The sequence below is a fragment of the Cryptotermes secundus genome, unplaced genomic scaffold, assembly GCF_002891405.2.
Source record: "Cryptotermes secundus unplaced genomic scaffold, Csec_1.0 scaffold4038, whole genome shotgun sequence".
NCBI classification, from domain to species: Eukaryota; Metazoa; Arthropoda; class Insecta; order Blattodea; family Kalotermitidae; genus Cryptotermes; species Cryptotermes secundus.
The window spans coordinates 1,530-15,818 of record NW_019743036.1 but is presented as its reverse complement, the minus strand read 5'-3'; the positions used below and the strand labels follow the sequence as shown (position 1 = coordinate 15,818).

General features: G+C 40.6%; 1 protein-coding gene across 6 annotated transcripts in view; it reads left to right on the top strand.

The window, feature by feature from the left end:
* The window catches only part of LOC111873689 (hemolymph lipopolysaccharide-binding protein), a 13,789-nt gene extending 2,046 nt beyond the window's left edge, over window positions 1–11,743 (top strand). Inside the window, exons 2-7 of one of the 6 annotated variants that reach the window (XM_023868618.2) lie at window positions 1,244–1,428; window positions 5,369–5,528; window positions 7,538–7,658; window positions 7,883–8,143; window positions 9,480–9,651; window positions 11,228–11,743. In XM_023868618.2, coding sequence (XP_023724386.1) covers window positions 1,427–1,428; window positions 5,369–5,528; window positions 7,538–7,658; window positions 7,883–8,143; window positions 9,480–9,651; window positions 11,228–11,315 — 804 coding nt within the window. In that variant the 5' untranslated portion in view covers window positions 1,244–1,426 and the 3' untranslated portion in view covers window positions 11,316–11,743. Of the gene's footprint in view, window positions 1–1,243; window positions 1,429–4,112; window positions 4,234–5,368; window positions 5,529–7,537; window positions 7,659–7,882; window positions 8,144–9,479; window positions 9,670–11,227 lie in introns of those variants that run through there. The other 5 variants (XM_023868621.1, XM_023868620.1, XM_023868619.2 and 2 more) reach the window with 5 other exon arrangements.
* Window positions 11,744–14,289: the final 2,546 nt, after the last annotated feature.

The following is a 14,289-nucleotide window of genomic DNA, read 5'->3' as shown; positions in this document are numbered from 1 at the left end:
AAGAACTTCTGTAGTCTGTCCCAACTGATAACTCCCATTGCAGGAATTCTCTGAATAAAACATAAAGAAGATTTTCACGTCGGTGGTGAAAGATAAATGGCTTGAATTGCAGGGAGCAAATTAATACACATTAAACTGCTTTAGATTAAAATGCAATGAAATTATATTATGAAACTTTGTAGAATATAATTGGAAATTACAGAAACTACGAAAATATAAAGTTTATTTGCACTGAAGTAATATATTACACGAACCCAATATTGAACTTTGTTATTGAATGAGACGTTGTGTTGAATAAATGAAAACATTGATAGGTGAAATGATTTCATTAGAAGTGAATAGGCCTGTCACTAGCCTCAGGGCTTGTGACCTTAAGAGTTCTTATTCCGTTGAAGAATATTAACTATTTTCTTTTATGCTCATGTGTATTGGCCTCCTTCTGCCTGTCCGTTACTTATTCTGTCCAATATTCCTTCAGTTTCACATTTTTTATCAGCAGTAAATAAACATTTTGAAACGGCGACGATTTTGTTACAGAATTTTGAATGTGACTTTATAGCATAGGCATCAGGGAGGGAGGAAAACAGTAGGACATAATTTTAATCGCTGCATATTACACAAAAGCATGGAGGACCATTACCACAAACACAAGTTCAGTCTGGCTTTCCTGTCCCTAATCCGTTTGCAGGCATGAGGGAAAGCGTTGAGTGAACCACGATATTACGTTATTCTTTATTTCTAAATATAAAGGAACGTTTCAATAAGTCGTGTTTTCACTACAAGGAGTTGCTGAAAAGTTACCAGAATTGGATGACAATTTTGACCTATTCATTCCTAGCAGTCGATTGCTTATAATTCTCTTCCTCTGTATATATAAAACTTACGTTACTTCCTCTCTGTGTCAGTTGCAAGGAGTTCTGTGGTACTCCGATTGAAGCGCTACATGACGCCTTGCCGGATGCGCGCGTTTCTAGTTTAAAATTTTAATTGCGATATATTTCTAAATAAGTATTCCAACTGTAATGAAGAAATCGTAGAACACATAGACATTCCGTGAGCAGCCATGTCGAGTTTCATGCAGCCAAGAATTCTACATATTACTTCAGCTCTGAATAAAAGAAAAGCCATCATGAAATTCAAGAAAACAGAAAAATGAAGAGCACCCAGACTACTCAAGTAAGTATCCTAGAATCACACTGTTATTTCCAGAGTGTGTATGTTGCTGCTTTTATAATCTTTTTAGGTTTACGCTCATGTCCTGTGTCACAACGTGGCCAGCGGGGAAAAGGAAGAACGATGCATCCCCAGAATACTGATATTGCCATACTCTGATAGATTACGTAGCCTGTGAATCACTGCCATTACTGGGAAATGAATCCTGATCTCTCCAGTCCGTAGCCAGCCGCTGTATTGGGTATAATACCAGATGTAAGTTGAGTCGCCTTATCACAAGCCTTAATAACAACGATCCTATTACAATAAATTGACTAGGACCACGTTTATTTTTCTGATTTCGCTGAAGGATACTCTGTTAAATATAAGTTCTCTTGAATTCTGTCGTAAATCAGCGAGGAGTGGTGGGTGTTCACTGCGACGCACTGTTATGCGCTGAAGTTAGGTCACACCGAAATTGGTAGTTTATGATTTATTTAACAACGCACTCATTAGCCAAGTCTACATAGCGTTGAATGACATGAGGGGCTTGCCACTGAAGTCTTCCAAAATGTCTGCAAATCGTGAATTTACTTTACCGTCACAGTATAAATTTTCACACATTTAGAAAGCTTTGAAAGTAATTCACACAAAATTATATCATATTATGAATAATTCCAAAAAATGTGGAAGGATGTGGACGTGATTTAATCTGAGGAACTACCTCACCATTTGCATGGAGTGATTGAGAAAAAAATCTCAAAGTAGTCAGTAACCCGACTGAGATTCGAATAGGACACTTCATAGATACAAGTCACCGCTTCAGCTAACATACTCGGCAGTTAAAAATTACGTTCACTTTGTGTTTGAAGGGCAAAATATCACGAAAGACAGATATGGAACAAACACAATACGTGATTTTGAATGCATAAAATATTACTGTAATTCATTTCTATGATTTCTTTGTTTCACTTGCCTTGAAAATGTGAATAGTCTCAGGTTGCCTGGCTTATCGCTCCTGTTTGAAAAGTCAACAAAGTAATGACAAGCGCGCCAGCACATGTTGTCACAGGAATTAAGAATGCCCCTATTCACATAGTCTAATGTAATATCCCAGTTTAGGCATTTGAACATGTTCAGTGAACTTCCGCAAGGTTTTCCTGATAATGCAATCGTAAACAACTTACATGACTTAACCATCAAGGAAAAATTACCTCTACAGCCGTAATCAAACTGTGAGATCATCAGAAGCTCAGCAGATTAATGTAGCGGTAACGGTTCTGACTTTCATATGATATTGTCATGTGTTTGTGGCTGCTTGAATATTAATAACGGTTTGTCGATCGGATAATTGGATTTATTATCACCTTTAACAACCTGTCTAAATCACAATCAATTGTAGCGCTATCGCTAATCTACTCACTTCACAAATCTTCTCAGTATTTATTAGTCGTATCCTGGCAACGAATTTATAACAGTCTCGCCGTAACCACAGCACACATAACGTCTTATTTTCACTTGCTAAGTCTTCTCTTCACAGGCTGACTTTCAACTGACAACTGAACCGAACTCTGACTGAACGGTCAATTATTGTTGGCCTCTCGTTATACGNTGCGACTGACGGTCAGTCAGTCACTAAGTCTTGGTGTCGAGCCCCATCTGGGGCTCATGACCAGATATTTATTACTGTTATACATTTACAGTCTTGCTTTTGTGGGGGCGCCCTCTCTGACGAGAGTACGGGTCTGTCTTCTATAGTATATGCTGCTGGCCCTTGTCAGCAGTCTTACTCGGGTCCGAGTCTCTTGAGACTCGCGGCCATATTTTACTGTCTCAGATTATTGTTGGCCTCTCGTTATATACCCTCTGGTCGGACCACAATACAGAAGACACATCCGTTGCCTAGAAATGGATATATGCGAACCACGTTCATTAATCACTAATTAAGCACTAAAAATGAAGACGTATGGGGGAGTGGCTATATAGATCCATGTTTTCTTGACCTCTGCACTAGTTGGGGTTGAATGGTCAGCTTCACGCCCCGGCCGCTTTACCCCCGAGAAGGAACTCCGTTACCCATTGTATAGAAAGCTGGGTGGACCTCAGAGCCGGTCTGGGCGACGTGGAGGATAGACCATTTTTTACCCTACCGGAATTCGAACTCTAATCCCTCGCCTGTCCATCCCGTGGCCACTCGCTATATCTCGGCTCATCCAAGGCATGGATAGTAAAAGTAAAGTTTTTTTATTGCTAGTGGAGTGGGACTAAGTCTCTTGTACTGCGGCCACTTCTGGCCTATTGTACCAGCCCCAGATGGTAGGTGAGGGTGATTGTGGAACAATTGGTGGAAGGAAGATTGGCAGGGGAAACCGAAGTACTCGGAGAAAACCTGCCCCAGCGCCACTTTGTCCACCACAAATACCACTTGATCAGACCCGGGATCGAACCCACCGCGGCGGCCCGGTTTCGATCCCGGGTCTGGTGAAGTGGGATTTGTGGTGGACAAAGTGGCGCTGGGGCAGGTTTCCTTCGAGTACTTCGTTTTCCCCCGCCAATCTTCATTCCACCAATTCCTCCACAATCACCCTCACCTATCATCTGGGGCTGGTACAATAGGCCAGAAGTGGCCGCAGTACAAGGGACTTAGTCCCACCCCACTAGCAATAAAAAATTAGTAACGTTACACACATTCTATGACATCACGATGTCACGTTCTATAAATTACAACTCTTAAAAATGCAGACTCTTTAAACAGTTTAATCTGCACACTAAACTTCAAGCAAATTTCTCAGTGACGTAATTTAAAACAAATTTCATTGTCATAAAAAACAGTTACTGACAAGTGACTCATAACTTGTTGACACTACCAACAAAAAAAGTTATCCCTGTATTTAACGAATTAAGCACTACGCCATGAAGCCGCATGGGGGTGAATGTATAATGTACATGTGGTTTATGGACATAATTCGGGTATAAAAACCGGATCCTGAGGCTGCTACCGTCCAAGTTCAGTATCACGACTGCCGAGTCGAGAGTCACTCATTGTTCCAGGCAGAAAGTCTACCGTGAGTTGTAAGGCAGGTCTGAATTTACAGATTGGGCGATTAATAGATTAAATTTTAGACTGTATGATGAGGCTGTTATTCAATATGTGGCAACTTGTGAGTGGATGTCGAATGGAAAGAAGCCTCGCTTTCTATTCGGGAGGTCTCACTTTAAAATCTCGGCTTTCAACCCAACTAACATGACAGAGGTTTTTCGTGGTTTTGTAAGCAAATTGTGGGATAGCACCTCAAACTAGGCCACAATACTTTCAATCTGTGTCTTTTCCAATTCGGTATTCTTTGATCGTCCTTCAATTCGACACCATGTTGTCTGAGCTACTGAAAGTGTCGTTAACTAGATCGCAAATAAATAACATTTTTGAGCTAATATAAAATTTGAAAATTTATTGAAGTCATTTTCGTTTCCAATGAAAATAACAATATGGCTTCCACTGTAAATATTTAATGATGTTAATTAAGTACGCAGCCGGTCACGGTAGCCGAGCGGTCTAAGGCATGCACTGTCTTCGTTCGCTCGGAAGCCGGGATCGTGGGTTCGAATCCCACTCAGGGCATGGATGTTTGTGTACAGGTAGAGGCCTTGCAACGAGCTGATCACCCGCGCAAGGAGTCCTACCGAATGTGTAAGATGTAGAAAAACCGAAGTGAACGGAGAAGCTCATGGAGGTAGGCCTAGGCCCACTGGGGCTGTAGTGCCAAGGAAAAAAAAAATAAGTACGCAAGTTTACTGAATAATTCTTAGATTATATAGTGACACCGTCATGGCAACAATAGATGAGTCTAAAAGATTATCATGAAAATATGAATTGGTGAGGATCTTGAATGAGATAGCCATGAACTGTTTGAAAGTAATAATATCTCAGCTTTCGTGTGAAGAGACTGAAAAAGCAGTAGGAATAAATGGTAGGCCGACTGGTACTCAAACACAAGGAGGTACATGCAGGGAAGTTATAAGTTCATTTATACACTCGTACTTTTGATGGAGCTTTGTATACTTCTGAAGTAAGGCAAGTTTTTCTTCAAATTCTGCTTCTTAGAAAAGAAGGGTTGCCTTATTTTTCGCCCTCAAAAATAAATATTAAGGAAATGATTGTGAGGAGTTCTAATTGCTAATTCTAGTGTTATGCTACATCTGTTACCTTCTCTGGCAGGTTGATGATGGATTGGCAAATATATCTTCGTCTGAAGCTTGCTGTGATGTGCGCATGTGTCTCTCTGAGCTGGGCCCAGAATTGCCCATCACAGAAACACGCGGCCGCCAAGTTCACAATAAACAGTCACCGGAATCAGACAGGTCACTGGATATCACAGGTGAGAAGACAGACACCCGCTATAAACACCGACGTTACAACAACGGCAAGTATTGTTTCCTTTCATGTACGTCCAGACCATCTCAGCTCCTACTCAGCTTCCTATCAAATGATACCCTGTGTAGCCGTACCACTGACACCACCAGATTTATTTGTAATCAATATTTCTTTTAGAGAAATTAAGCATAGGAGGTAGCAAGAACATTCAAAGGTGACTTAGCCCGATTCTTGGATTCAAGAATAGGGCCTGCTTCACTGCTACAAAGACCAGACAGGAAGCACCCCGCAGAGTTTTCCTGGAAATTCAGTTGACCGGCGGGATCCTTTGGTAAAGTTACACTTGACAGGTTTGAACCCAGTAAGTCAAAAGTGGGAAGGCCAGCAACCCACGCTACTGGTATAATTTTTCAAGCAGCTGTCAAAAACGACGTTAGGACTTTAAGGTCCAAAGTCCCAAATTAAAGTTATGTGATTGGAGCAGTGAGAATTATGGTTAACTCCCTAAATTCGAATTGTTCCAATCAGCAGAAATTAGGGTAGTAACTCGGAGGCGGAGCTGAAGCCGCGAAGATTTCTTGCTTCGAAGCAGAGTCACTCTGCGAGTAGAGTCTCTGAACAACCCTCCAAGTGTACAGCCGCAAAACTAGCGTCACTGGCCATTTGGTTTAAAAACAAAAAAACTCAAAGTTAAAACAAAATTATGTTTAAGTGTTTGCAGGAACAATCTCTGGATAACTCTCCTAAATTTAAAGTGAAATTTTCTTTGTGCTAAAAAGAAAAAGTGAAAGTGCAATTCTAGGGTTTGTGCTAAAAGGAGCAGCCGCTAACTACCTAGCCAGGGATCCGGTCGCCAACGTTGGAGAAATTTCCAGGTGTTTTAAGGAAGTGCCACAAGTGCTGTTACATGTACGTGTATAGCAAGATTGGCTAATTAAACAGTGTGTGTTAGTGCCTACCTAAAACACTCTTCTCTTTCCCGCTGACGCGAGGCCCGTATTCACCCTGAGACCGAATCTCATCGCTCCAGTGAGAACGCGGTACCTAGCACCTGTAGTTTCCAGTTCATCCCCCCTTTCCCCAAAATTATAAGCCGTTACAGCAAGCTTACTGGCGCCCAGCACTCCAATAACCCATACCCCGCAAACTATTATCCACCAGAATAACAAAAAGGGAAATAGAACTGGACAGGAAGGACGCAGCAGCAACCTGCCAACTCGAAGCAACAACAGGTGAGAGGGAACGGCTAGCGGAGCAGATGCAACCAGCAACCAGAGGGCTCATCAGAGGACTGCCGGAAGAGAGCGGTTACACCTGGGATCATTTGACTGCTGACTAAGCGGTCGGAGCTTGAAGCTCATCGCCCTCTTCTATCCAGAGTTCGGACGCAATGTACATTAATGTTGCTCCCATTTCAGAAGTTTGCATGGTCACGACGTTATTATTAGTAACGGTAAAAGTTAAAGTTGTTCCTGTGCTTAACTAATTAAACACTACGCCATGATGGCGTATGTGGGAGTGGACGTATACATCACATTTTCTTGACCTTGGCACTAGCTGGAGGTGAGTGATCAGCTCCATGCCCCGGCTGCTTTACCCCAAGGGAAGTAGCCCCATGTACCCATTGGATAGAATGTTGGGTGAACTCCAGAGCAGGTCTGGACTACGTAAAGAAGAGAAAATTTTTTAACCCTATCGGGACTTGAAGTCCGACTCCTCGGTCGACCAGCCTGCAGCTAGTCGCTATACTGACTACGCTATCCCGGCTTATGTTATTATTATTTGTAGGAAATTAATTACAGAAGCTGGATGGTCTATAGTGACATGATGTTCACACCAGTTTAAATAAAATCCATCAAGTTTTTTAAATATATTGAGGGGGCAGACACACAAGTGGACAAATGAACTGGATGCCTTGCAAGTCTTTCTGCATGAACTCTCAATTACCGTAATTGTTACGTTACATCATAACCCTGCTCTAACTTACATGACGACACTGGCCTCTTTGTGCAGGTGTGGCTACAGCACAGCCCTGACAGTCACACAGTGACCAGCCCCTGGATGGTTGAAGTGGAGCAGAACACTGCCTCCTGCAAGGGCGTCGAGTCAGTACAGCTGGTTGCCACCTTGACAGGTAGGTCTGCAGGCAGTGGCCTGTGCCCAAAGTGGCAACAGTTTTCCTGCATGAATTACAACTCGACAGGCGGATAAAATTATAGTTAGGTCACCGGATACTCTGACTGAAGTTTTCGTGCTTCTTGTCAGCTCTTCAGACGAACGTTGTGATGGTACAGTAGTGGAGGATAGACGTGAAGAGAGCACCAATCACATGGAATGTCACTCTTTCCCTGTTTACAGCTCCCCCGATCCGTGCGGGGCCCGGATATGAACTCCGCCGTGGTGTAGGTTACTACAAGATTCATACTGAACCAAAGACGTGGCAAGAGGCGCGCCAGATCTGTGAGCAGGAGGGTGCTCACCTCGCAGTCATCAACTCTGAGGAAGAATCCAAAGTTCTGCAATCACTGTTTGCCCCTGTGGCTGCCAAACTCAAGGTGGCATGGGCCTTCGTTGGGTTTCATGACCTGTACAACGAGGGGCAGTATCTTACTATCTTCGGTATGTGATCACTTTAATAGAAAGATATATAAATGTTTAAATACACATAATTATCGAGTTTGTTCGTTTGTGCTTTGTGTAGACCAACCTCACTGGAAGTATTTTAAATTTGTTGCAGATTCAAACCATTGTTTCAAAACTAATCACATTAGAGACATAACACAGCTTTCCTTTGAAACGAACCTTGACATTGTAGATGTTAAGTCCGAACAACACGCACTAATATCTTGTAAGATCTGACTTTTTTTTTCTTCTGAACTGCTGGATATCCAGCCACCTGAAGATGGCACATTAGTGCTGAAACATGTTGTGTAAATGTGAAGAGTAAGGTGAAAATGTGTATGCACTGTAAGACGGCATAAATCATGGACATGAATCAGTGCAACAGGACGCTAAAATATAACATTATTTATACTAATGTTGTATTTTAGCGTCCTGTTGCACTGATCTTTGCCCATGATATGTAAGCAGTGTCTGTCTTTTAGTGCACTCAATTTCACTTGTTACTTCACAACATGTTTCGGCACTACAGCGCCATCATCAAGTGCTCCATTTACGTCAATCTATTTCATTGCTTGCCATTACGTCATTGTAAAATTGTATATATACTATATATTTGTATATACTAAAAACTTGTTAAGATTATTTATCTTACCTGTCCCAATTCTAACACCGCACATAGTTTCACTACTATGGGAGTCGTTCCTCTTATTCTCAGGGTATATCATGTCTCGTGTTGCGTGTTCCCTGTTTGGTCGAGGGTGTTACATATCATGGACGATTATTTATACTAAATGTTTTGTCAGGAAATTAGCATTTTAGTTTATCTATACAGTTCTGAAAACAGAATAACAGAAATAAAACACACGAATCTATGAAACAATATCCAATAAAGGTAAAAGACAGAGATAACATTATTCCCGTGTTTAATTATATAATTAAGCACTCTGCCATGAGGGCATATGCTGTAGTGGAGGTATAGCTCCATCATTCTTGACCTTGGTACTAGATGGAGTTAAGTGATTAACTTCACACCCCTGCTGCGTTACCGCCTGGGAAATATCCCCAGTTATCCACTGGAGAGGAGGCTGGTGTGGATGTTAAAAAGAAAAATGTCTTACCCCAGCCAGGAATTGAACCCCGGCCGTCGAGCCTGCAGCCCGTCGCTGTACCGACTAATCTACCCCAGCTCTCCAACAAACCAGTTTATTAGAATCCTACCCCTATATAGTGTACAGCAGTTTTAATTCGCAAACAATGTTGAATAAACCAAGGTACAATATATATTGAAACCTGCACATGATGGAAGTCATGTTATCATTGTCACATGTTTCAGATGAACCCCTAAATTCATCTGGCTTCTACCGTTGGGTCGTTGGCCAGCCTGACAATTGGGGGGGCAATGACAGGTCACCTGGAGAGGACTGCGGTTCCATCCACACCAATGGTGGTCTGAACGACCTCACATGCACAGCAAAAGTTCCCTTTATCTGCGAACAGGAACTGTGGTAGGGGAAGTGGTAAATGTAAGAGATACAATTATTCGTGATATGACGCTTTTACTGGACTTGCTGTTTTCTAACTGCAGATAAATATGTATTGTCGCATATCGCAGTCCACTCTTGCATAAATATAATGGCATGGATTAACAGAAAGTCCAGAAAATTAAAAATCCATTAAATTACTTGTTATATTTTTAAGAAGTAAATTTAACATTATTTCTATAACCTTATATTTAATCATTCTGTTGCATTACTTTATTCATCCTTGTTTACATAGCAATTTTCCATCAATAGTGCAATTATTTATTTTGCTTTCGCTATTAACACACATGTTTCATCCACAATCGGCCATCCTCAGGTGTCCCATTATGCCAAGACTAAAGCGAAAGCAAATGTGAATGAAGAAATAAATAGTTCCATTAGTGACGGGAAATTGTATGTAAACAAGGTTGATTATTTCTGTAATATTTGCATAACATTGTGTTACTCTCTTTACATTCAGCAAATTTAACCAGTTATCTGAAAGTTCATAAGAAGTTTGTGGTCATATTACGGGCTCCCCTGCGCATTCTTATAGCCCAATCATAAAACCACTATTTTGGCTTCGGCACTGGCTGGAGGTGAATGATCAGCATCAGGTCCCTGCCGCTTTACCCCCTGGGAAAGAACCCATTGAATAGTAGGCTGAGTGGGCCCCATAGATGATCTGGATTCTATGGAGAAGTAAAAGACGTTTACATAGCCAGGAATCGAACCTAGGCCATCCAGCCTGTAGCCGTTCTTTATAGCATCTGAGCTATCCTGGCTCTTAAAGTGGGGAAGTGTTACAACAAGAGTTACGTGATTCAGCTTTTTGTGTTAAGAGCCTTGTTATAAAGTCAGAACACTCGACGTGTGCTTAGTTGGGTCGATACGAGTTACAACTGCATTCACTGACCTCTTTAGAGCAAACAACCAGTATAAGCTTTACGAGATCTGAGATTTTTATGGCAGTGAATATCAATATTACGATCTTGTGGAATGTACCATACTGCACGATTTTGCATCCCAGAGAACTACACTCCTAAGACCAAGTTTCAGCACAATATACAGAGTAGAGTCGAAGGCGAAACTTGAGTATAGATGGAAACACACGACTGTCACTGTATAGGCCCTACGTTCGTGTGGTACATTTCAAGTAATTCGTTAAGGTAAAGAAGATTTCTGTCTGCTGGGATATAACACCATGTAGTGTTTCCCTCATCTTCAGGGTCAAAATGTAAGCCAAGCCAGCAGGAAGCAAGAATTTATTCTTGCTTCCTGCTGGCTTCTTGCTTAACTTACTCATGGATCCTGAAGATGGAGGCGATATAGTCCTCCGAAATGTCTTGTTTGAATTCATTGGACTGAATGACTTATAACCCAGAAGATATCTCTTCATGACCACCCTTGCGAGGATGTGAGATTCGACAGAAAACAAAGAAACGAATGTTTTGCAATTCGCTGCCTTCTTGCATTAATTTTGTACTGCTGCTTTGTTTCTCCTGACAATATATGCCTGTAGCCCCAAAAATGAACTTTCTAAACGTTATTTTCTATCCAGGCTGGAGCCACATGCTGATTTGATGTCATCATTAAAATGCCACAGTTCAACCAATACAGACATAGCCCTAGAGGTTCCACCAGCATGAGCATTTCTCGATGGTGGCGCAAATACGGATGGAACTTCTGACGAAGACAGCATGCGCTATTTACTATACAATTACTGTAATATTACAATAGCTCTATTGTATGCAAAACATCATTTGTAACATTGATTACCTTCAGATTTAGATAAGCGGCTAGTGTTGTTCAGAGCCCACGATTCAATCCTAAACAAAAGCTGGCTGTCACTTAACCTGAGTAGCATTGTTTGTACCTGTCATGTTCCCAAATTAAGTTTTGGGATGGAACCTCAAAATAAGGCTTCGATTTCAATGCTCCAAAATTCACCTCTCAAGACAAATTCGTCAGTACTGTCAATCTTCGTAACCAATGAAATTCATTTGAAAATATTCATAATATACCAAATAAAGTACTCACTAATGAATATATTTTTGCTGTTTCAAATGATAAAACAATTGCGTCCAGTGTGACTGTTGAAGCTTTTACTACTTCGCTTCTTAGCACCCTAACATGTTTTGGTCCCCATAGACCATCATCGGAGGGAACATCAATAATTTTAGAAACTACTATTACATTGGGTGTTTTATTTTTAAAATACATAAATATACAATATTTGTAAAATACACTTTATACAAAATCCAAATTTCTTACAACTACAGCAACTGTCCTTGATGCATTAAAGTTTTTTACAAACTTTTTGTTATTTAAGTTTTGCTACTTTCCTATAATTTTAATGTTGCTTTATATGATATTGAGACTTCTTTTGTCATTCGTACAGAGGAATATAGATTGATGGTGTTTAAGAGCACGGCATTAGAGAGGATATTTTCACACAGGAGAAAAAACAAACAACTGGCAAAAAATGTGCAGTTATGTAGCTTAAAATTTTGTCAACTTGTTTCGTCATTCGAACAGAGTAATATAGGTTGACGGTGTTTGAGAACACGGTATTAGAGAGCATATTTTCACCTAGGACAAATTAACAACCAAATAATTGAAGTAAAATATGCAGTTAAGTTGCTTAAAATTTGTGTTTTTACACTGAAATATTTTAGAATGATTTAGATAATATAACATGCATAAAGGAAATTACTGTACAAATACATGAAAGGTGGAGACCAGTTAGGAGACTAGGCATACTCGTAGGACAGAATCAAATTAAACTGGATCTTAAAGGAAGGCAATATGAGGATGTTGACTAGATTAATTTGAACCTGGTGATAGCATTATATAAGAAGGGAATTTACTGAGGTGTGGAACGTTAATTTCTTGGGGAAGTCTCTAAATCAAGGAGGAGTGTATTGCCGATATCTAGAATATACCCGTCGACTCTACTGCCTAGGCATAGTGGCTCTAAATATGGGAAGACATTATGGTACATTTTGGATTTGGAATACTCGTGGCAATATCTGTCAAGGTTTTGGCCTATGCCGTTCGTTTCGGAGAGAGTTTAATTTATGGCGGAATATATCACCTTCATCTCAAGTTTTCCCCTGAAAAATGAGGCTATACTGCCCTCTGAAACGTTGGTCGACTTTCACCGGGCTGCCGCAACATTCTATCTCAGAAGATATAACTCTTCAAAATTATATATTTCAACACTAATCGCAGTTCTCGTTACATGCTTCCAGTTGTAGCCTATGAATCTGATGTTATAAGGAAACGCCATTAATAATTCTCATAATCTAACGAGGCACACATCAATAAATATTTGTAATTGAGGAACAGTAAATATTTAAAAAAAGAAACATTTGTTATTGTTTTAGGATCAATACATAAGTTTATATCTTGAAATACCAAAGTAAGAATAAGTGAGATGATATACTTCTAAGGAAAATATGTCCATTTGTTTTGAAAACCATCTACCCATGAGAATGTGGCGCAGTTTCTTATATCTACTGGCACTTCCTTACATTTACACTCAGTTATGACAGCTCACAATCGTTGATTCTCTACGCCTCGCTCCATTCCTATCTGGACCACAAGAGTCTTCTCTTCCATTGTGATGAATGACCAACGAAGAATACCTGCCCACCGCTTGAACTGCCTTGAATGGCGTTTGTCTGACGGATGCTTCTTGAAGAGTCCACAGCTCCTTGTATAGGATAGCTCGTATCCATGGAAATCCTTTTAAATGATTAGTTGTCACGAAATTTCTTTAACAAACAAATGAATCACTGAAGCGCGTTATAGAAGAGCTGATACTTGGAAACCACGCGGCAACGCAAATGTGAGAAGACTGGCATGCTATGTTGCCTGGAAATTGAGGTTCTCAGTCTCTCTGCGAGTTGTGCTGTCCTTTCCTCAATATGCGCTGCTCCATTCGTTAACATGTGTTCAACTCAGGCTGATAACAATCCTCGGAAATCGCGGTGTGACCTAGGCCTAAACCAAGGAAGAAATTAGCTTGCTGCCAACTTTCTGCTGTTTGCCAGCTTGGCTTACCGTTAACCCTGAAGACGGGGGAGACCTATTTATGCTAAATTTCGTTGAATTTCTGCGGAATACATGGTGTTATACCTAAGACTATAGAACTTTTTTGCACGGTAGTTCTCTGCTGTGGCCTGGACTTGTACAGTATGAATAAAAACAGAACAAAACATTTCTCGTCATCCTATTCATTAGTGCATTGCAACTGAAGAGCTATTAATAGGTATCTATAACAAACAATTCAGCAATATTTCACCGCAATAAACTTAGATCTGAGATACACAGTGACACATTGCTTTACGCGGAAGCTGTAATTGTAAACTAAGGGACTGTAAATGACCCGCGGACAATCAGTAAAAGTAAGGAACTTATCACTTTCAAGACCTTCTTTCATATGTTGTTAGTAGGGCCCGGATCTTGATGACCTGAAAATATTAAAAAATGACCTATAGAATGACTGACGAATTCCAGAAAAATGACCAAAAGTAGAAGAGAAAGAACACTTCGCTTCCATGTTATTCACATTTCGGAAAACATATGAAGAAAAATTCCCTAAAATGGCCAAAAATG